Here is a 24,693-nt window from a genome sequence, read left to right on the forward strand (position 1 = left end):
TTTAAACCAAGAGTTAATTTAGCCAAGCTAAAACATAGTGTCAAACCTAACCTTGACGGAGTGATTCATAGTACATATATGCACTTCCAGTACTATAGGTGTATCATGTAGAATGTAGAGTGTATTTGTACATTGATGTATTGCACTAATTTTCCATCCGTTTGCACTGGCATCAAATGCAATATTGTTACTAATTGCTGTTCTTACTGTACATTTGGAACCACATTTTTACACAATGTTATTTGCTCTTCGTGTGTTATGAATTTGTCTCTCAAACATTCCCCATCTGCCATTATCTGATTAGTTGAAATAGAAATATGACATCAGAATAGAGAAGAGAGAACTAGGATGGTGTTTGTAAAATATGAAAATTGGCAATTTTAAAAGGGTCTTCCCTCCTAGGACAAAAGATAACAAATATTGGCCTGTTAAATAGGTTTAAAATAGAGATTTACTATTTTGTTATGAACTTTATCTGGTGTTTGTTAAACCTCCAAATAGAGGTCAATTCTTTTGTGCTCCTTTTTTGTAATGTAATGTTTATGCCATAAACCCAGCAAATGTGCACCAGCTGACAACAGAAAACATGACTTTTTCCACAGGTAAAATATGTATTAACACCCATTATACGATTCCATAAGACACCTAAAAATGCTGAAATACACCATACAGGATATTGAAGCTGAATGGTCCGTAAGGGGTCTTCTGGCATTGAGCTAGTCATTGATCGGGAGTATTCCAGAGCTACATAAATTGGTTACAAATCAAATGCAATATTCATTGAAGTGTGTGTTTGTGCATGTGTACTGTATATATATATATATATATATATATATACACACACATACATACACACTAGTACATCTATCTATCTATCTATCTATCTATCTATCTATCTATCTATCTATCTATCTATCTTGAAAAAGGCTCCAGTGGGATGCTGAAAGGTTGAGCTAGGTTACTGAACTGTGGGACAACGCATCGCCATGGAGACGTCAGCAAGCCTAAGGCTGCGGTCCCAGTGACTGCTACAGCGCACGCCGTGCGTTCAACCTCCGCCTCCCCAGTCAGGCTGGTCCTAGTTAGCACCCTGTCACGCACCTTTCCCCTGCGGTGCACGACAGGTTTTCCAGCAGGCTGTGAAATTTGAACTCAAAGTTTGCAACGGAGGCGTGGCCACGCCCCCGCTGGAGGGTCAGCCAATGAGGGCGAACCAGCCGCGGGAAGTCATGGCCACACCCTCGCAAACTCACCGCAACGTCCCATCCCGTCGCAAACGTTCCCTCTCCCCTGATCGCTGTGTAGCACTGTGCACGTGCTGCCCCCGCCGGGCGCGCGTGCCACAGTGCTGACTGGGGACTCACTCGTAGACCAGCGCATGTGTGGTCTCCTGATGACGTCAGTAACTTTGTGCTACACCTTCATTGGTGCTTTTAGCATCTAGCACAAGAGACTACATGTGATTGGCGTTCTGACTGATGTGTGTGGTACCAAGCTGTAGTTTGGATTTTCGCGGGCTTCACTGATTTTAAGATTGGGTTCATGTGTTTTGTTTTCACACTGGTGGGGGTATATATAGATGTTCAGATCAGTCACTTGTTGCACAGCCCTGAGGAAGGTCCCTCTGTGAGGACCGAAACGTTGGCTGCCCTGTGTTCACAATACACTTTGCTTTTGATTCTGCGGTGTGATGTCTCTTTGTCATCAGGATCCCCCTGGTAACTGCATGTGTGTATATATACATATATACATATATATATATACACACATACACACATACACACATACACACACACACATACACACATACACACACACACACACACCTTGAAAAAGGCTCCAGTGGGATGCTGAAACGTTGAGCTACAGTAGTAAAGTCACCTTTATTGTACCATTTGGTGTGCCTGCTTTTTTTTACATTTCTATATTTATATACATACACACACACACACCCTTTCCATGAAAATGTTCTTCTTGAATAGTTGCCTAGAAAAAATATGCATTATCTGCTGTTTCCCCATTTGGTAAATTTAATAATGCCTAAAAAAATGACAAATTCCTTCTCATTGCTTATTAAACAGGGGACAGAAAAGTTACCTTCTTTTGCAACGAGCCCTGTACTTGCTATCTGTTTCTACATAATTCTACAGGTAGTCCTTACTAGCCAACGTTTCACTTTACAACGAATGGCATATCCAAAGCTTTACAGTGCAACCCTATGGTCCGTTTTTCGAAGCCGGAATGCGTCATCCGACGCTCACCGCCACTGATTAACACGGGACTCACTTTACAACGGTTTCACTGTCCAACGCTACTTCCAGAACGGATTCCGTTGGATAACCGAGGACTGCCTTTACTTTGTGAAACCACTATGTACTTCGGACTGGAATTGCTTTTTTAAGCATTACTTTGTAGCAGATAATCCAGATTTCCATTAGTGGAACAGTAACAGTGTTCCCCAGTAGCATCTAGCTTTACGCTTAGGTGTGTAGTCAGTAATGAAAGCAGAACGTTCTCATTTCTATGCATAAGTGATGAGGAATCAGTACAGTTGTAGAGTAAACATCATGTTTGGGATACTGCATGCAGTGAATATTACTAAAGCGTGGCGTCACTTGGCAGTATTATAGTAAAGTGTGGTATCTGCAAGTCAAAGCAAAAGATTGCTTTATATTTGTTTACATTGCACGACCCTTAAACATTTGGGCGAGAGATGCTTCCCGAAAAATAACAAATAAAAACAGTTTGACCGGGTAACAATTGCAGGTGTTTAAACGCCGTTTCTGGGCACCAAGCCCAAAGACGCCATGCTTCTTATCTATGTTAATCTCTGGTGCTGAAGGGGTTAATGCAACAGTGAATGTGTTCATCCTTAACTTTTTCACTGCCAGAGGGGTCAGCAGTGCATTGGTAGACCATTTAGCAGTGAAAGGATTACCTGGTTCAATGAATGGCGCAGTAGTGCTTTGAGGACCCCCCTGACACTGGTAGAGAAGATGTTACATGTATTTGTTTCATTGCTTGGGCTGGGAAGCCTGACCAGGAAGAGCTTAATCACAAGTACAGATTTTGCCAGAAGATGACTGAGCACATAATGTAATCTTGCGATGTTCACATTATAAAGCAGTATTCAGAAGATCACAATCCCGACCTCACAAAACGTTCTTATCACTCCGGATTAGAGAGCTATGGCAGGATTTTCCAATGGCATAGTCAACATTTTTGAAGGAGTTGAATTCAATAACATAAATAAATATTTTTTTTAATTTAATAAACAAATAATAAAGAATAATTGGTTCTAAAATATATTTCTTAGCCCAATATATCGCTGCCTATCTAAACTCATGTAACCGCCCTAAAATTTGGGTGGAGGGTCAACATCGTTTAGATAAACCTTAACAACAGAAGAGATAGTTCTGGCCATAAAATCCCTGAAAAATGGCCAGGGGCCCAGATGGGTTTACAAACTCCTGCTATAAAACATTTCGCTCCCTGCTTGTCCCTCACTTGACAAAGCTCTAGAACAAATTAATTTGGGGTTAATTCCCTTTGGATCCTATAGCTCAAGCCCATGTTGTAGGTCCCCAAGGAGGGCAGGGATACCTTTGATTGTGGCAGCTATCAACCCATCTCTCTGTTGACCACAGACATCAAGATTTATGCTACAGTTTTGGCCAATAGGCTTAACTGTGTTTTGCCCACCGTACTCCCGCCAGACATAGTTGGGTCCATTGTGAATAAACAAGTGGGTGATAACTCAAGATTAGTAGATGTCATGCAATTCGCGCGACTGAAACGCTTGCCCATGACTGTTTTCGCTTTAGACGCATAAAAAGACTTCGATAGGCTTCAGTGGGATTTCATTTTTGCTACATTGTAAAGATTTGGGTTAGGCGCTAAATTGTTTACAGGGATAAAAGCTCTCTTTATATGTCCCTCAGCAGCAATTAAACTGAATGGTATAACATCTCGATATTTTCGCATATCCAACGGAACCATATACGACGGATCGTTATACGCTTTGCTGTTTGCACTTTCCATGGAACCCTTGAGTAATCTTTTGCGGTCCAACCCAAACACCTTTGGCTGCCCGATAGGTCAGAAGGAACACAATTTGTCCCTTTGTGCTGACGATATTCTGCTGACAATTACAAAACCTTTGATTTCCCTGCCCAGTCTCATTCATACCTTGCAACAATTTGGGGATGTCACTGGATTTAAAATCAACAATAACAAATCTGAAGCTTTAGATAATAACCTCCTGCCCCACACCCTCTGGCTTTTGAACATCAATTTTGATTTTAATTGGTGCAAGCAGCATATTAAATATATGGGGGTTCTAAGGCACAGAGTTCGAGCTTTTCATAAGGTATGGTAAGAGTATTTCAGAAATGCAACTTCTTGGAGGAGAAACTTTTATGATTCATTTTAGGTCTACCATCTACTACTCCTCCAGATCACCATTGATTTTAGATGTCTGTCTACAGTTTTATGGTCATTCGTAACTTTTTTTTATAGCATTTTGTAATAAATGTTGAATTGAATGAGTGCCATATGGAACTTGTTTTTGCTTCAAGTATGTTTCTCAGGATATATTCGTTCCTTGCACCGTCTGTATACAAAAGGCTATTTCGATTATGTACACCATACCTGAGCTAAACCATTTTGTTCATAAAGTTATGTGCTTCTCATCCTACCTACACATAGGTGATCTATATTTTTTTAAGCAAATATATCATGTTTGGAGAACTGAGTATTTCCTGTAAGAGTGAGAAGCAGAGGAAGTTCAGCTACTGAAACAAAGAGAATATATGGTAATACTGCACCAACAAAGATTTCTTCCTTTCTTACTACTCTTGTTTTTTTTTTATCCTTTGAACAAAATAAAATTTAGTGCAACTACTCCCTTTTCAAGTTCATGTTGTGGCAGTGGGCAGGCTTTTTGGGGGGATAGAAATGTGATTGAAAAAGCTCTAATTTGAACTAAGAAATATGAGATAAATTGAAAGTTTCCTGCTGCAATACATGATTCACGGCTAGGGTTGCCAGGTGTCCAGTATTGAACTGGACTGTCCTGTATGTGGACACTCTGTCCTGTAAAACGTTAGAGGTAATACTGGACATGTATGTACAAAATATCAAAGTGTAGAAAATAATTGTTCATCCCAAACAAGTCCTAATATTTCATCCTTGATAGGGGAGCTCAAATACTAGGCCTACTTTATTGTACCAACTTAAATAGATAGATAGGTATCCTTGTAAATTCGAACACTTAAAAGTTACAAAGAAAAAGGCGGGTTTGCTGCTTTAGCTCTGAAAAAGTTATTTTCTTGTACCGGCTCTATGGGAAAGACATTGGTTCTGCCTGTAATATATTTGTGAATACCTGCGTACACTGTAATTATACAAAAATATAAAGTCTGTGACAACTGCAGATGCAGCCACGAGTATTAGAACACTTACCTGGGAAATTCTGGGAAATTCTGGGGCAGTCTCACAGTAAATACCTCAACATTTCTGTGAGATTCTTAATGGCCCATCGGATTAACACAGCAGGGAGTCCCTGCAGGCCCATTCAAACTGAATGGGCCTGCTGGGAACCCTGCTGTGTTAATCCGATGGGCCATTAAGAATCTCACTGAAATGTTGAGGCATTTACTGTGAGACTGCCCCAGAATTTCCCAGGCAAGAGGTCTAATACTGGTGGCTGCATCTGTATTCCTAAAAAAGTTACATTGGACTAGTTGAACTTGTCAAGCTGATGTAAAAGTTAATGAGAATCCTTTAAAATTAACTATTTTATGTCGAGAACATAATCTCTGCAGAGGAACTCAGAATGTAGTCCGTAAGAAAGCCTCTGCAATACTATTAAGCTCTGAGAGGGTAAAGGTGGGGGCAAGAGAGATAGGGGATGGGGTATGAGAGAGGGGTGAGTGGGGGGATTAGAGGGGGAGTCACAGAGACAGAGGGGGTGAGTGAGAATGGGGAAACAGAGGGAGAGTGTAAGAAAGTCCTGGGTCCAACATAGAAGCCATCAGAGCATACTGTATTACTTTCTAGGCCTTTATATACACCCAGCCAGGTCGCCGACAGCTCGCCATAGCCTACAGTCTTGACCGGCTTACGGCCTGGCACAACCTTCAGGTTTGGCTGGCCGGGTCCCCCTCTACCGCTGGACTCGGAATAGTTTTTCCAGCTCTCCCTGCCCCCAGATGCACTCCTTATATCTGATTGGAGCATCAGTTTCGGTTTGTGCTCTGCGTATCATGTTAACTGCTCCTCCAACAACCGCAGTGTAAGTATTTTGGAAGACGCTGTTAATTGCCAACTAATTGCGCAAAGCAAGCACTGTATGTGTATTCACGGGGCCTGTCTGTTACGCTCCTCACTCTCACCAGCGGAGGAAATTAATAATATATAAAGATGTCTCTCTATGAAAAACGAAGTGAACTATCAGCAGTGATATGTATAATGACTTCTAATTTGTTGTAGCTATTAACCACAAAATATGTATGACATTTTGATATATTTTTTTTCCCTGTAACGTGGAATAGGAGAACGATTCACAATCTTGTTTCTTCTACTCCATGAACAAGGTAGTCTTACTAAAATCTGTTCAGTATTGAACTATCCATAGTGCTATATTGCCACAGACATGTCTACATCTCAGTTTTAGACAAACGTAGTGGTGTCCCGCCCACAGGAACAGATTCATTCTGATCACAACCACAGCTCTGAACACTGCGGCTGGTATCACCCTTACATACAAGCAAAAAAAAAAAGGCATGATGGCCAGTGAGCCTCATAACATTGTTACTTTCAAAGATCTCCTCTTCCAAAGCGGGTTTTATTTTTTAATATCTGTTGCTTTGTTCAGGAAATAAACGCATTTAAAATATTACGTGTCCGGGAGGTTAAAATTAAGCTTTGCCTGGAGTCCAGTGCCGTCTAAAGGTTACCATGGCAACCTCAGAAGCTAGAGATTTAGATAATCATGTTTTTTTTTTAATTGCAGTTCATGCTTAGGAGGCCAGATACAAATATTATGAGTTGAACTCATGTACGCACCTGGGGGAATTTTAAAATAAAAGTGACACCAGTTTTGTGCCTCTTTCTTTTTTGTTCTGAAAAGTGCAGTGTCATGGAGTACACAAAAACAAAGTTTTGTAAACAAATAACCGGTTCTTGACTCCCTTGAACACCTTTTTGGTCCCGGAGAGATCAGCAATCCATTGCTTTGTAATACATTGCAGGCCATCTGGCAGCTAAAGGATTAAACACATGTAATCATTCTCTCTGCAGCACTTCCCTTTACTTGTCCTGTAGGGAAATAAAAGTGCCTGTTGACACCTTCTTGCTGTAGAGCCAATAAGTCAGGGGAACATTGCTACAAGCTATTCCTGTCATGGACTTACTGCAGCAGATGGTGCGATTGGTGCTTTAAAACAACCATTTCACTTTTTCTTGTTTGAATTAGTAGAGAGGCTCAGTATAGGACTGTGTATTGATGAGTGTCTTTTGAAGTGTGCCTGGCGGGGTAGAGAAAGAGGAAGTAAACAGCAAAGGTTGCCGTGTGGAAACTCCACGGCAGGCTTGTGGCCTTGTAAAAAGAAATAAATAACAACAGCTGGGATAAAAGTTAAAAATAAGGTTGGAGATCTGATTGAGAAAACATCACATTCAGCTCATTTTCAAGATAGCCCGTTGTTTGTGAGTACAACACATTGAAGATATTCATAAAAAGCATAATATTGCATGTCAATCAAATGTTACCTACACCATTATTGCAACCAACCAGGAGAAGGGGGGTTGTGTCACATGTGAAAAGAAAGGGCAAGTTCTGTTCAATTCCGAGATGGGTGAGTTAAAAGGAATTCAAATGCCTCCAAATTTGTATAGAAAATGAATGCGATTGATTGAACACGGTCGAAAAATGATTACGGTGCCTGATTGAAATAAAGGCATAAATCACTCTGATTTAAACACTAATATGGCATTGGTGTATATTGATCTGTCGAGGGACTTTCATTTTAATCGACACCTGCATCGATTACGGTACTATTCAACAAAGCTTTCCTAAAATCTACAGACCTTGGGCATCACAGCACACTACACAAAGCTAGAAATAAGAAAGTGAGTGTTAAACAGCCAATGGCGACTACTGTCTGAGACAAGCAAGCAGGTATTTTGTTAGATAAGAACATGCGCAGGAGTGAAGGAAGGAAAGCAACTCAAGCAGACAAGGCCGTTTGTCATACACACCTGCATGGGCCGCACCAGTCCGTTTGTTGGTTGAGGCCAAAGCGAGCTCTGCATTTCTTAGGGGAGCCAGGATCTGAATATAGAAACATGCGCAGTCGAGAATGGGCAAGGTATAGACACACAAAAAAGGGGACGAAAAGATGCAACATAAATTTAGCCACTTTAAACACAAAGATACAGACAAAAAGATAGTGTCGGCAAACTCACCACCCTACCCATTCCCTGGAAGGGAAGAATTGTTAAATAAAGACACATAGAAGTTAGAAATAGCCATCATGTGTTTTGGGTGTGCTTGGGGTGTGCCATCACTAGTTTGTTCACAATCTTGGGAACCGTGGAAGACATGCAAACACATTGGTGGGTCGTCTATCTTTGCAGTACTTTCTACGGTGTAGGGTTGTGGTCGCTCATTTACGCACCATAACTTAATTGTGTCTAGTTTAGTTACACATCATCCATGTCCCTCAGCAGATTGTGTTCCTTTTTGCTGTCTGTCCTGCTTATGGCTATGGTCACTTGTTTTCACTATAATCTTAGTGTCGAGTTTCCAAAAACTCCAATGTAATGAATACCATTTATAAGATCCGAGTTACTGAAGCGCTTAAATTAAAGCAGCAATCCGTGTGGCTTTTTTTTTTTAAACATATATATTTTGACCTTATTTGAAACAATTGGTCCTCTGGAGCTGAACTGCAGTGCTCCAAACTACAGGGAACTCCTGGTTCTGACGATATTTAATTTTGAAACTTCCTCACAAGAATTCTTGCCAGGAAAGAACAATATGGCAACTGGGGTCAGCCTCACTCTGACAGCCAATAAAAAGCTGGGATATCTTTGTGAGCTTCTGATTGGGTGACCTCGCAGCCATCTTTGGACCTATGGAGGATCCGCTGGTTTATACAAGATATAAAATAAATACACGATTTTGGTGGGAATTTTTGTTTTAACCCTTTTGTTGCTAGAAGTCTTTTGTGTGTGTTTTTAGACAAGCTTATAAGCAGCGACAAATGTTATTGGACCATTAGCTGGCCAATTTGTCTTGGCACATGGTAAATAGTGTGGTTGAACACAGCAAGCAGGCTGAAAAAAGCATTGTAAGAAAGCAGCATAGATATTAGTGTCAAAAAGACCAAGACTTACAAAACCGAAAAGCATGCAGTTTATAATCCAGACAACCCATGCAGCAAGTCTTGCAATAAACAAGCATGGAACCTTCAGTGAAAGACGTACAGAAACGTATACTCATGCCAGGAAAAGTTAGATATCAGAAAACCTAATAAAAAGGGAGATTACTTGGCATAATTCCATATTTAATGAGATCAAATGAGCAAACGCTTAAATGTGACTGGAATAATACCCATGATTCACTGTGAACTTTCTTCAGCAGGCTTAGAAGAGAAAGTTTATTATTGGTAATAATATTTGTTGAAAAGAGTAGTGCACACAGGGAACAGCTGCTCAGCAAAGGTGTAAGAGAGAAAAAAAAAGTTGGATACACGCATTGGTACCATAAATAAGTTGATTAAATTAGACCTGCTACCAGGGCCAGGAATATATTGGACGGCAGACTCCTTTGGCAGTAAAGAGATTGTTAACAGACACATAAGTCTACTGTATATAACATTATCCATACAAGTGGAATTAGAGAATGCAGCACACACCATTTTTTTTTACTGCATTTGTACATATATTTAATTACATACAATAAATCAAAGCAATAAGAAAAGTGAAACGGCCAGCCTTGTATATCACAATTCAACACACGAGGAGTACACATTTCTGCACTGTGCACATTTTCCATTTTTTAGATGGTTGTTCCTAAACAGTATGATAAATCCCCACTTTTTTAAAAAAAAAAATAGCTGTTGGTTTAATTGTTTTTTTAAATTACATGTATCCACATTGATGTCTTGTACATCCAGTAGCGATTGGTTAATTGGTTTGTTTCCTCTGTTGGAAGCAGATGTCAAAATAGCAGAATCGGAAATGGAAAAGGTGAATATATATTATATGATGTGTTTAGCACCCTTGAATTCACAGCATGTTTAGTTGTTTAGGCTGCATACTGTATTGCTGGAGATCACATACAGATAACGGTCCACGTGAGACCTTCTCTTGAATACTTTTGACTATATTAGCGGTGGTGAAGTATGTAACCTCTTCCTTGTTCTGCACCAAACGATGCAACAGTAATAGATGTGAGTTTCTACCTGACAGCTTTAATAGAATCGTGACTGTCTCAAGCTACGGAAGCGAAGCGATTAATACAAGGTTGTGTTGAATATATTTTTGTTTCCTTCCCTTTTCCATACTCTTACATCTCATAAATGTGAGGGCAGCCCATTTCAGTGGTGCACAGGTAGTGTACACTTCTAACACTAGATTGACACTGGAAGTAAGGCAGTATTTTTCACAATGCTGTACACAACATTCCAGTTATTAATTTGATCCTATTTAAGGTGTTAACCTTGATGTGGTTGCAGGTCTATAATTCTTTGGCCAAAGGATTAACCAATAACCCTTACTTAATGAGAACAACGTATAGTATTTAACTTAATCATTTGTCATATTAGATGTAGTATTGGGAATTTTTTTGTCTTTTGTTGTATACATTAGGTACCCTACCCAATAGCACTCCTATTGATACAAATATATATATATATATATATATATATATATATATATATATATATATATATTGTAATGGGTTTGGGTTTTGCGACTGTGTGTATATTTTGGAGAAAATTGTAAAAAAAAAAAAATCAAAATTGATCTGCAAATTTTGGGAATTTAGTTGCCCGAAAGAGATCAATACATTTGTCAAAAGACCTTTGAGATTAATCAACCAAAAGACCTTTGAGATCTATATAACGAGAAAAATCTACCATTCACCATTTCTTTAATTACTGAACATTGGTATAGAGAGGTGAATTTTATCTGCCTAACTGACTTGTGTGTTTATGTTAAACATTTGACTGGATTTGTAATCTCACCTGAATTAGAATCCTGATGCTTTTCTCGGGTTCGCCTTTTCTTTTTTCCCTAAAAACAAAGGTAGGAAATATTTAAGGGCTTTATTTATAATAGAAAACAGGGTCATTTGAAACCCTTATGACAAAGTTAGTAATGCAACGAGCGCCACACAGACATATCAACTTAGTCTCAATCCTTTGACCATGAACAGTCACAGACAAACATCATTGATTTTTTTTTTTTTGTCCTTAAAGGTTGACATCTCTGGTCAAGACGTATTTACGCTGTGTCCATGCCGCTGAACTTTAGTCTTAACCTTTCATTTAAAAAAAAAAAAAAAAAAGTTATATGGAATATCCCTAAAAATGAACATTTAGTATGAGGCCCAGGAATCCAGCCATTGCCTGGGACAAGGCTGAGGGTAGTGTGAGTGAGAGAAGTGGGTGTCTGCTTGTTAAGCGGAGGGGTGGGCGGGGGGGGGGGGGGTTAAGCTTTTTAGTTATTCCGAAATCCAAAGTTATGGGCAGACCTTTGCATATTATAATGACCCACTATGTTAATGGCTGTATGATTTTTTTTATTTGGAAATGATTCCTCTACCCTTTTTTTTTAAACCTTTTTTTTTAAACCTTTTTTCTCTGGTTAACTGCATGCACATGCAGCCTGATCTAGATTTGGCCGTTGAAAAGTAGCCCAGAATTGTAGAAGTTGAATAGGTCCTGGAGACGTGTACATTTGTTGAAGGTTGAGATGCATTTTGAAGAGACAGCAAGGGACCTGTTCACAGATGTAACAGCTTGTGCGGTGCTTTGCGATGGCGCTGTTTATGTATACAAATAACTTTACTAGAAAAATTAATTGTAGACTGGATCTAGAAACATGTTTTCATTGACAACATGTTGATGCTTAGCATTTTTCTCTGTGTTTCAACTATTTCCTGAATTCATACATTCTGGGCATATACTATGTTCACAGCAACTTGAACTTCAATGCTCATTTTCTGCCCATTTCATAGTGTTTACTTTCTTTAAGAGCTTAGACAGTCTATTTTAGAATTACATATATTCTCCAGATCTAGCCCCACACTACATCTATGTTAAGAAACACCACATGAATTAGGTACTCTGTTATAGTGTGCTATGGAAACCTATGTGATCTTGATTGGTCATGCACAACATATGGATATGTAATATGGCTATTAGAATTCCTGGCAGGTCATGTGGTGTAGGAGCTGGTGTAAGCCTGATCTCTAAGTACTTGTTGGAAACTACTGTTCTTATCCATGAAACCCGAGGACAGGGGTGGCCAACTCCAGTCCTGAAGGGCCACCAACAGGTCAGGTTTTAAGGATATCCCTGCTTCAGCACAGGTAGCTCAATCAGCAGCTGTCTTCAACTGAACCACCTGTGCTGAAGCAGGTATATCGTTAAAGCCTGACCTGTTGGTGGCCCTTGAAGACTGGCGTTGGCCACCCCTAAGGCTAGGACATGAAGTACATACAGTATATTCTCCTTGTTTGTGACTGACTAAGGCTTGTATACGAAAAGGTAGTGGTTTTTGTTTCATCATTAATTTTACCCTTTTTTTCCTTTTTCATTTTACCACTTTCACTTCACCCGGACAGATAAATGACAACATGTCCAGGGACCACAGTCAGAGCCATAACTAGATAGGCATATGCCCATATCTACCACAGGGTGTGCAGCTTTAGCCCACGTTCACTCAAATTCATATCAATGAAAGTATAGGCTTGCTAAAACGCAGCATCCTTTTGTGGGTCCCACCCAGAGTGAGTTGTAAAGGATTGTCTGCTGTGTGTGTGGCTTCTCTGCCACTATGCCCTGCTACAAAGATCCGGGGCTTAAAGTAGCAATCCCATCTACTCCATAAACAAATACTGAATTTATTTTTAGCATTGTGATTTTCTATTGCTTCTGTACTTGCATTCTGGAGATATCAGTTTCCGAAAATGTGCTTCTCTGGAAAGTTAAAATGGCTGCTGCCAATGACACTCATTAGGACAATAGAGGCTGCCATGTTACGCTGAAGCTTGAGAAAAACTAAACAGGTGAATTCTCCAGTAAAGAAAAAGTTTGGGGAAAAGTGAGAAATACATCAGCACAACATGAACTATGAATTTGTGACTTTACTTAATTTGAATTTTTTTTGGAGGTGTTGCTGCTTAAAGGAAACGGAGGAAGGGGCAGTGACCCCCGAAACGTTACACGTTCTGCCTTTATTAGGGAGTAAAAATATAGCACGTTTTTGCCCTTGCATGCCTCCTGCATCTTTTTACATTTTGCTTTAAGGAAACTATAAATGGAAATGTCCCTAAATAAAATGATATGTATATATGTTTCGAATGAAAAAGTTACTAAACTGTATACATAGTTTCATGTGAATATTAAGGTTTTGGAGAAAGTCGCAACATTTAACAGCTGGGTGAACCACTGGATAGGTTGTCAAACATCAAACTGCACGAAGCTTACAAAACAGCTGAGATACAGCGTGACTAGCCAATATAATACATGTTGCTGACCATTGTCACAACAATATCAAATAAAAAGAGAACGGTGACACCTTTGTGCCGGGCATGGAATGGCCTAAGAATTGTCGGGACACATTTTATTTCAGTGTAGAAACAGCTTCTTTGATCTTCCTCATTGAGGCCAACCCCATATCAGCTAATTCCCCTAATTGAGGTCTTTATGCAGTATACCAGTCTATATACTGTGACACGTACACAAACAGCACCAGAGTTAACAAATAAAATAATTTTCCTTTGTTATTTTTTTCCTTTGAAGTGTTCATGCCACCAGTGTAGCAGATTAAGTACTTTAACATACAGCGCCCAATAAGGGGAATTGTCTTAACTCCATCACATAATTTGACAGACCAAACAATCTTTTGAGATGGAAATAAAAAACAAACATAGTGTAGACATATACATATAGGTATACAGACACACATAAATATACATAAACACACAGGCAGACAGACACATGCATAGAAACACATAAACAGACATACGAATTGAGACACAGACATAAATAAACATATACAGACACATAGAAATACATAGGCACACACAGTCTCTCCCTTCTTCCCCCTTCTTTCGTTGCCCTGTCCCAGTTACTCCTCCATACGGAATGGGGCAACTAGCCACAGCAAACTCCCCACCTGCCGTCTCTACGCAGCCAACCCGCCGCCAGCGATCAGCCGCTGAGGACAACTCGCCGCCGTCCGTCTCTCTGCTTAGGTAAGTTATTAAGGGGTTAACTTTAGGGGTTTTAGGGTACGGGGTTAGGGTAAGGAGTTGGGGTTAGTGTAAGGGCACCGATTATGGGTTTTAGTGTAAGTTATTAAGGATGAGTTTTTTAGGATAAGGGGTTAATGCTATGGGGATTTAGAGAAAGGGGTTAAAGTTTTTAGGGTGAAGATTAGCCTTAGCATTAGGAGTTAAGCTTAGAGTTTTAGGGTAAGGTGTTCACGGGTTAGGGTAAGAACTTAATGTTAGGGGCTTTAGGGGTTAAGTTAGGGGGCTACCTTCGTTGCACGACGGTCGGCAGCGTGCTGCCCTCAGCTGTTGATCAGCGGCGGCGAGTTGGCTGCGGAGGAGTTTCTACAGCAAGTTGTGCTAGACCGTCCTCCATAGGCCTGTCCCTGTTCCTACCCTCCCAGTACTCCTCTTTCCCTGCTTACCCATGTTTTCCTGCAAGTAGGGCTCGGTTGCAGAGTTAGTGACTCTCCGACCCTCGCAGTACTGAATGCTATGGGAGGTGTGGGGGCACATTCACAGGCGATGGGGGAATACCAGTCTGCCATTGCCTGATAGCAGGCTGCTCTTTATCTCCCTGTTCTAGGATAGCTTTGTTATCGTTCTTTATGAATGAGGTAGCCTTTAGCTATGATATGAGCCCATTGCTTTCCACTTGTACTAAGTGGGTAATAATAATGTAAGTGATGCTCATTTCCCCTGTACATTTTGCCAGGGCCACAAACTTCCCTATCGGAAAATAATTATACACAGTTGTTAGTCTTCAAAGTCATACAGTAATGCACTGTATGTTAGCATTATAGCAATATCCTTTGTGTAAAGAAAGGCTGGGTCAGCGTGGACTTAGCACATGCCATTCAGGGACCATGTCACAGTGAAAGATGCTCATAAACGTGGGCTGTGAGGCTGACTTCAATGCCCTCCCTGCTTCAGAAAGTTAGAACCAATTACATCACTGAACACCCAACTCCTTCCAAACACATTATTTGCATGGGACGTAAAGGACTAAAATAACATTTAGGATTCTTACAAACTAATTATATTTCTATATTTACCATATTAACCTCCCCCCCCAACCCCCCAACCTGCATGCACAGTGTAGCAGCAATACACAATAAAAGTTTGGATGATGAATTGTGTTTCATACCTTTTGTGTGTGTCAGTGTTGTCAACCTAGGTTTTTGCAGAACTTCCTAATGAACAATACAACAAAGACAGAAATCTATTCTCAAATGAGTCACGCTACATGCAAACCTTGGCTTGTTCATAGTTTAAAATAGTCACTGCTTGATTCATGTTCATTATTGATACTCTAAGTCAGGTCGGTTCATCCAGTTTTCCAAAGGGGCCAGATCAGAAAACATTTAGGAGTAGAAGGGCCAAAAGCTTATTATAATGTCATTTTAAATACATTCAAAAACTTGAAAATAATATTTCAACATTTTGCAAGCATATATACCATATTTACCATATATATTGACATTACCTCAACTTAAAAATTACTTTTAGTGTGAAAAATACTACTGTGCTCATGCTATTTACATACAAGTTGCCTGAGCAGCCGAGAGTCAGAGGGCTACTTCTCGGAACCCCAGGATGTCAGGTAAAGAGTCCTGCTCTAAGCTACCAGCTGTTATGGATGTATTCTCTTGTGCAGTGTTTACAATTGCAGCCCTTTATTGTAGCTATGGTCTCTCTTACCTTTCCTTTTTATACAATGTGCTTCATTTTTAAGCTTTCAATGTTTGGTTATTTCTGTTCCCATTCATTTCTAGCCTGACCGCAGTCAGCAATATTGAATAGATTTGCAATTATGCGAAAGCATAGCTTTTTAAGTTCTTCATGTCAGTAACACCATCATTCAATGTTCATGTTAACATCAGATGCACATGAGCCTATTTTGAACAAAATGCCCCAGTATTGTCTTGTACACTTCATCTTTGAAGCACAGATACATGCCTGGTGCTCTAGAAAGAAAATTAAACATCTAAACACTGAAAGTATTCTGCTATATGGATATCTAGCTTTTCATCCCCTGAAACAATAGATATTTTATGGGGAAACAAAATGGCCACAGGTGTCACCTTACTCTGGTAGCCAATAAAGAAGCACATTCCGGTTTAGTATATGTTTTTTTTTTTAAAGGTGTCAACCAGACATATTTAACCTATTAAACATGCTAGTTCACTTTTGTCCTGAACATGTCTGCTCCTTAACAAACGTTTCTACATCAACGTTTCTCTGAATGTGAAAACTAGTGGAGAATCTGACGGAGAAATCTATCTGAATATCTGAATAAAAAGCCAAGCAAAAGAAAAAACAAACATTTTTGAATAATCAAATTGGGCCGAGGGATTTCTAAAAGGGAACTATTGATGTATCTGCTTTTCTATAGGGAAGAATTTAAAATGCACATTTCTCAAATCCAGCTGAGGGTTTGAGCGTGCTACTTACATAGTTGTCCCGTGCAGACCAGCCTGGGTAGAGCTGCATGTGAAGCTGCCTTTCCTTTCTGGCCAGTTCATAGTACTTTGATTGTTCTTCTCTAGACAGTGCATGCCACTAATAAAGGAAACAATATGTACGATCAGCAATGATCGATATAAACAAGGATGTTTTACCGCCACTGTAACTTAGTAGAAATAAATCCATTTAGCATGTACATGATCAGCACTTCTGGCAGCAAACAGGGTTAAGTGACAGCAAATATGAACCTGTATTTTAGCATTACTGTAATGTGTCAATATACTTTGCAGCCGAATGTCTTTTTATCTCTTCCACGCATTGGAAAATCGTGGGGGTGCCTGTTATCCTCCTGTGTGGTGGCACTGGAGGGCGGTCCAGGATGTTTGGTTGTAGCCGTTTTGCAGCGAACATGTCACCACCGGTGTTTAACCACCACCCACGTCGCTGCAGGGACATCTCGCCGCCGGCCATTTGGAACCAAAGTAAGCCCCAAACCTTATTTCTTACCTTAATCTTAACCCTTAATACTAACGCTACCCCCTACCCTGAAAACCCTAAGACCTTGCCCTAAGCCTAAACCCTTACCCTAACCTCTAAAACCCCTTAAATTAATTGCCCTTATTTGCTAAGCAGGCGCGGCTGAATGTCCAGCGGCGAAGGCCAAACACCGGCGGACACTTGGTTGTGGCGAGATGGCCGTGACGAACTGTCCGATTCCGCTGGAGGGAGCCCACCCGGAGGGTCCCAACACGGAAGTCGGGCCACACCATAAATCGGGCCCGGCTTCTGTGATCGCCGCTTGGGTGGGCTCCCTTGGTTGACGCCACCAAAAAGGTAGGGTCCCGGGAGAGATAGCGGGTCTTCTGCCAGCAATTGGCCCAGTGCAGTAGTTGATGCATTAATTATAACAGGGAAAGGTACCCCAGGCCGTCATTATTTCCCTTGAATCAGCCCCAAAAAAACCTGTCATTTGGGAGTTGGTGTCAACCTCTGGCTAACCGGATTTGTCTCACACATTTGCTGAAGCAAGAAAAAAAGAATAATGAAATGATCATTGTTCTCAAGGCCGAGCTCTCTAGAGTCTAGTGTAATACGTGATACCGTGATCTGGAGCATGCTTACTTTCATTGGGATTGAGAACCCCTTAGGCTGCAGACATGGTGCCGCAGCCCGTGCGGAGACGCGCGGAGGCTGAGGGAAAGCGGGTGCTTTCCCTGGCCATAGCACTCGGGCCGTGGGGGGGCGTTCCTGGGGGCGCTCCTAGTGACGTCACAGAGCTGTTTCGCCCTCATTGGGTGAACCGCTCACGTGATCGCCCTGTCGCGCGCCCCCTCCTGCCTCCGCGCGCACGCGCCTGCGTCCACGCGGTCTGAGGTACCATGGATGCAGCCTTTAACATGCTGCGTAAGCTGCACCCCTCTTATTGCCCCTCCAGTACTGGAGCATCATGCATCCATACACTGCTGAGCTGCCCTGTACGTGACTAGCAATACGTTTAAAATGTATTTAAACTCTGCTTGCCTTATAAATAGGGATATTTGGATGGTCACTAAATATAAAAGTGTGCGCTCAGGTTCTGCGTTCAAGAGGCTTCTTACCCTCCTTCCTAGGATCTGGTTGATGGCCGCGCTCTCCTTTAGGGTGCACTCGGCAATGACTTTTGCCCTCATTTCTTTCATATACAACATAAAGGCATTCAGGGGCTTCTTGATAGTGGGCTTCTTGGGCTCCTTCTCTCTCTTTGGTTCACACTGAGGTTTCCTGTCCATGAGCAAAGAAAGTGACAGAACAACATATAATATGTGTTAATACAAAACAAACAGGTTCACTTAGAGCTCTTGCTAGTGACCTTTCACCAGTAAGGGCTGTCGCATGAACAGGACGCCACACATTGATATTAAAGGGGAGGAGATTTCCGCTGCTGCAAATGGATGTCCATGTACAGTATACAATATGTCTGTGTACAGTCAATCACATAGGTGGATGTTTGTTCTTAGGGGCGCTATAAAACATCTGGATAGTCTATATAATAGTTAGTACAAGTAATAGTTAGTACAGACATCACACATGCTTGTACCATCTAATACTTATTTATAGTAAGCACATTCTCGACCCCATATGAATATGGGTGGAAGAATACTGCACATTGAGATTGCATTGGCCACCAAAGAAAATACAGCTCAACCCCGTTATAACGTGATCCGTTACAACGCGAATCCGCTCCCAATTTCGTATTTATGAATACTTTACAACACGATTATTGGTGTCTTAAATACTTTATTGTAAAATGCATACAATTGTACATTATTTCTAACGCGATCCGCTTATAACGCAATGTGATTCTTTGGATCCCAAGCACAGCGTTATAAGGGGGTTGAGCTGTATATTGAAAACACATCATAATAGCAAACGTTTTTGTACCTTAAGGACCCTTCATCAGGGCAGATTTACAGTAAAGACATTAAAGATGTAATATTAACTATCTTTGGACATGGGCCGCTATTCAATAAGCCATGAAGATGTTTCTCTAGATCAGGGAAGCCTCTAAGCTCCATTTGAAAGAACTTCGGAGGCTTCCCTGATATAGAGGAGCAGATTCACACAACAACATATTGAATAGGAGGCAGTGGTGTCAGTTACAGAAGGTATGTAAAAGAAAAGGTTAGATACTTAATTAAGATATAGTATACATGGATTTACGCAGGGAAAGTACAAACTCTGGGAGATCACTACACATAGCAGAGGCTGCTTATAGTTTGTTTACTTACATAATCCTTTCATAACAATCCATGTCTTTATTCCCTGAGTGAGGCACTATTGCTGGGTGAGGGATCCCTGTTGTGTGCATGCCAGAGCTGAGCATCAGGGGATGTGTAAACCTTCAAAATAAAATAAAAAAAAACATGCAGCCATTACATTAATGGTTAATTTCCATTTGTGAGGATGCATGGGCTTGTATGAGAAAAAAAAGCACTGTTTCTTTTCTCATAACATTTCAGTAATTAATTACTGGGAAATTAAACATTCAAGCTATCTGTGCGGATATGTTTAGGAATGATTTTCAAGCCTGTATCCAAGTAATTTACAATGTAACATTGCTGTCAATGATAGTGATACAATTCTCGGAATGTGTCCAGTCTGGAGCGGAGGAAGTCTGACACAAGGAAGTAATCTGACAGCACAAAACAGTGATGCTCCTGTTCTCTGATGACATTAGCTCCATGTGTCAAGTATGATACAAAGCTATGAAACAACAAGCATTACTCAACATATACAGTCTCATGTGTTACCAAAGGGTCAACTGTACAACGTAAACATCATCTCTACATTTCCCTCAGTATAAATTAACTTTCAACGTTTTGTGTAACTGCTGGAGTTTCAGATTTCACAAAGAATGTGTTTTAAAAAGTGTGTTTTAAACATAACAGACTTTGGGGTTTGCTGAATAAGCCCCAAAGAGGCCAATCGCATTACGATCAGACGAAAACTCCTATTAATGTAAGTGTGTTTCAAGACGATGAAGCCGTCCCAGAGGTATTTCAATGCATATGGCCAGGATTTATCAAATCCTTTTTTGTGATTTTATGTAGTCTCTATTCATTCTATTATTCCTTTAATACATTTAGAATATTTGTTAGTGTAATGACAATTGTGCATTGTTTATTTTGTTGCAAGTTAATTCTGTGGTACTATGCTGCATAGATGGCTCAATACATAGTCTTTAAAGATAGATGATAAGATACACATATTAGTAAGAACAGCTGAAAATGGGAACTTCCTGCTATTCTAGCTCTAACTAATTAATTATGACCATCAATTTAATTTTTTTTAAAGTGCCTTAAAATTAGTCAAAGGAGGAGCTTGCTGGTATAAATTGTTAATCTTGTCACTAGGTGGCGTCATTTGTAAATCTGAACAAAACGAGGAATTATACATACAGAATATCAGCAATCATATACTGTATACAAACATTTATAAATAAACTTAATCATTTATCATAATGGATGTGCATTGGGGCTTCCTTGTTTACTGCTGTATATTTGAGGTCATTCTCCCAGTAGCACAATACATATATAACACTGGGTTTTGAGCTTGCTGAGATTGTGTATCTGAAATCCTGATGCCCCTGTGACTATGTTGTATTGTCGCTGCAAATACTGTAACATTTAGGAACATTTTAGGATCTGTTCGTTGTATTTAACGTTCTGCACACAGGCAGGCACTGCTGTACTTTATATTCTCCCCCTTTTAAAGTTTGCACAAACAGAGATTAAATTAAACAAGCTTTACTTATTTAAAGAACCCTAACTTTAATGTAGGGAGATGAAATTGCTTGTAAGGGAAAACATATCCATGCATATGTCTTTGGGCCTTATTCTATATAACATATATGGTGTGTGTAGTGCCCGCACATAGACAGAGATCCTATAGATGGTGCACACCTACCTTGTTATATATAGTCTGATGTGGCATTTGTGGCAGTTTGTGTCCGAAAATCCCCATAGACTACAATGGGTAATTAAGAACTGCTGAACATGGGAACCCTTGCTATCCTAACCCTAGCTTATTAATAATTATGACCAGCAAAGACTATCTGCTGGTTTAAATTGTTATTCTTGTCACTAGATGGCGCCGTTTGTGCATCTGAACAAAATGAGGAATTGTACATACAGAATCTCAGCAATCATAGATACAAAGTAATACGCCTATGAATGTTTTCATTTAACATTTCTACAGCTGAAGCAGACAGTAAAAGTCTGTTACCTTTCACCAAAACTCTGCCAGTTTTGTTTAATCGTGCAAACACTAAAAATGTGGAAACAGTTATCTTAATGTGCAGCCCAAGCATTTATCAATTATAATGTTTGTTTAGCTTCTCAAACATAAGCTGAAAAGCCCAAATATATAGGAGCTGCAATTAAGTGCAACACTTCAGTCATGAGAAAACCTTTCCTAGTTTTGATTATTTCAGAATGAATGTTAATTGATAATGTTTACCTATTTAAATGTAGCAATACCGAAATTAACTTTGTAAGTGAGCTTGTGTCCTTAACTGAGAAGATTAGCATGCATGCACGTATGGAGCACACGCTTTTCACTCCTGTTTTATAGTTATGGTTGTGGATTTGGCATTATCCTTAAAGGAAGCTGCCCTGCACCCATATTTTCTTCTGGGACTGATCAAGGACACTGGATCCGCTTTGCTGAAACATGTGGGCTGTTCATATTCTACTGAATTTACACACATTTTTAAATACAGTTTGCACTGCACTTTTTTCTTTCTTTTTGCATTTTTCGGCATGTTTGCACATATTTACATTGATAGCATTCACTATTGGGCTCTTTACACAACTAGTATACGGTGTCTTCTCCTCACAGACACTGTATACATCAGTGAGTACACACACACACACACACACACACACACACACACACACACACACACACACACACACACACACACACACCACACACACACACACACCTCTGTCTAAGACATGCACACAAGCACACAGTAATATTTCCATTTGCAACACACAGTATATGCTTTACAGTAGAGGTTTTTTTTGTTGTCACTTTTTATACCCACCATAACTTAACTAATGTGTGGTGGATGCCTATCCAAGCTTCAAATTGCAAAGCCAGTATAACCAGCCTCACACTGATGAGACCAAAAAGGTCAAAACAGCTGTCTGTGGGTAAGTTAACTGGCTATGCATCTTAACCCAGGCTGTGCTGAAAAGCTGTACAATGCAGAAAGCATAAGCTTAAAGGGGTCCATGTCAAAATGGATTTGAAGCAAATGGTGGCACTGTGTGTTGCTCATTTGCATGTCATTTCCCAGAATCCCTTGCTGCAGCGGAAGCATTGTATGCTGGGTGATAATGGTGAAAGGCAGTGTTGCAGATCTGTCTAAGACATGCAAATGAGCACACAGTAATATTTCCATTTGCTATAGGCTGTACGGTGGAGTTTTTTTGTCACTGGATAGATGTATGTATGTATGTTTAGTGTTATCACTGTCACTTTATGTGATTTACAGATATTTTGAATACATCACATTTTTTATTGACTCTGTTGGGAGGCGCTGATTTATATTCTCTTTGTGTTTTCTATTTAAATGTAGGCCTCAAAGCCTAACTCAACACTACAACACAGATATACACACACTATGGATCACATTATACTGCTAACTCTTAAAGGGGAGAACTGTTTCAGTGATTCCAATGGTGCAATGATCAGGACTTGTTCTAAAGTGATTAACAGAACATTTGTAATAGAGGTAATTTAAGCGTCCACAAATTATTATTTTACATTAATATTTTTTTAATGGCAAAATGCCAAAGACATACATTGACAATACTAGAAAATGAAACAAGATTTGTTAAAAAAAAAAAAATGAAACAAAGAATAGGTGGATATTTTGCATACAGACTATTGTTGCTCTCACACTGAGCCTAAAAACATTGGGCGCAGCACTAACTCTTAACATATAAATGTAATAGCATTAGTTTTCCATGTTTACAGTGCATAATTAAAACATGTTAATGATGTGTAAATGACCATTGGATTTATCTGGAATTTGCCTAGTGTGCAGCAGAGACTAATAAATACATGTATATTCTTAACCCGTTCAGCTGCCAGTACAATATACATTGTTTCTGAAAAAGTGAAAAATGTACACTAAAAGCCTCTTTTTAAATGGTGTGTTGGAAGATGCTGAAACTCAAAGCACGTAGAAAAATACAGAATCCATAAAAAAAATTTTTTTTAATGATTTATTTTCCATTAAGAGCGTAAGTATTTATCACACAGGCCTAATTCCTATTAAAGTATTTCCAAAAAAAGAGATATAGTTGGTGATACCAACTATTCTCTAACAGGAAGCACACTATTGGTGCACACCGACCGGGGCAGTTAAAACGTAGCATTTAATGCTTCCACAGTTAATACAAGTCTGCACATGCAAACAAAAGTTGTATTATATATGAAGAGCAAATTGAAAACACATATGTGTATGACATGTTAGCAGTATATAGCCATCACAGATGTGTCCACAATTTTATATACTAATTATTGGTGGGCAATATGGTATGCTGTGTTGTTGATCACCACTAAACTATGCACATTAGCTCTAATTCTATACTATCTGGATGTCTTATTTCTGCCGCCAATGACTGATTGACACTGAGATATTAATCCCACTGTGTTGTCAATTGGCTCGAAAACAACCACTTTATGTGGGAGTATACAGCCAACAGGGCATCCAATCATCCAATCAATAGAGCCTTGTGCTTACAAGCCAGTCACACACTGAACTATACTATCGTGTGAATCCGACATTATATAAAGGATACTCTGCCATACTGTACAATATTGGAGCAAATTACATGAGATTTGTTACTGATGTTTAGTTGGGTTAGACAAATTGCATAAACATCATCAGCGATCCCATCCTACCTCCTGGTACACTTTTAAATTTAAAAATACACACTATGCAATATATAACAACTTTGTTTGCATGTGTAGACTTATATTAACTGTGGAAGCATTAAATGCTACGTTTTAACTGCCCCGGTGTGCACCAATAGTGTGCTTCTTGTTAGAGAATAGTTGGTATCACCAACTATATCTCTATTTTTGAAAACACATTTCATTTCAGCACATAGGTAGCACCCAATGTCACTCTAGGTATTAGGGCAAACTCATATTTA

The 24,693-nt window shown here is 39.8% G+C and overlaps 1 protein-coding gene across 6 annotated transcripts in view; it reads right to left on the bottom strand.

Annotated features, from left to right (window-relative positions):
• TCF7 (transcription factor 7) overlaps positions 1-24,693 on the bottom strand; it is a 187,577-nt gene that overhangs the window by 3,953 nt on the left and 158,931 nt on the right. For 4 of the 6 annotated variants that reach the window (XM_075601173.1, XM_075601172.1, XM_075601171.1 and 1 more), the window contains 5 exons: positions 19,747-19,857; positions 18,577-18,739; positions 16,967-17,074; positions 11,256-11,304; positions 8,263-8,335 (listed from right to left, as the gene is read on the bottom strand). In XM_075601173.1, coding sequence (XP_075457288.1) covers positions 8,263-8,335; positions 11,256-11,304; positions 16,967-17,074; positions 18,577-18,739; positions 19,747-19,857 — 504 coding nt within the window. The remainder of the gene's footprint in view (positions 1-8,262; positions 8,336-11,255; positions 11,305-16,966; positions 17,075-18,576; positions 18,740-19,746; positions 19,858-24,693) is intronic. The other 2 variants (XM_075601176.1, XM_075601175.1) reach the window with 1 other exon arrangement.

The sequence above is a fragment of the Ascaphus truei genome, chromosome 5, assembly GCF_040206685.1.
Source record: "Ascaphus truei isolate aAscTru1 chromosome 5, aAscTru1.hap1, whole genome shotgun sequence".
NCBI classification, from domain to species: domain Eukaryota; kingdom Metazoa; phylum Chordata; class Amphibia; order Anura; family Ascaphidae; genus Ascaphus; species Ascaphus truei.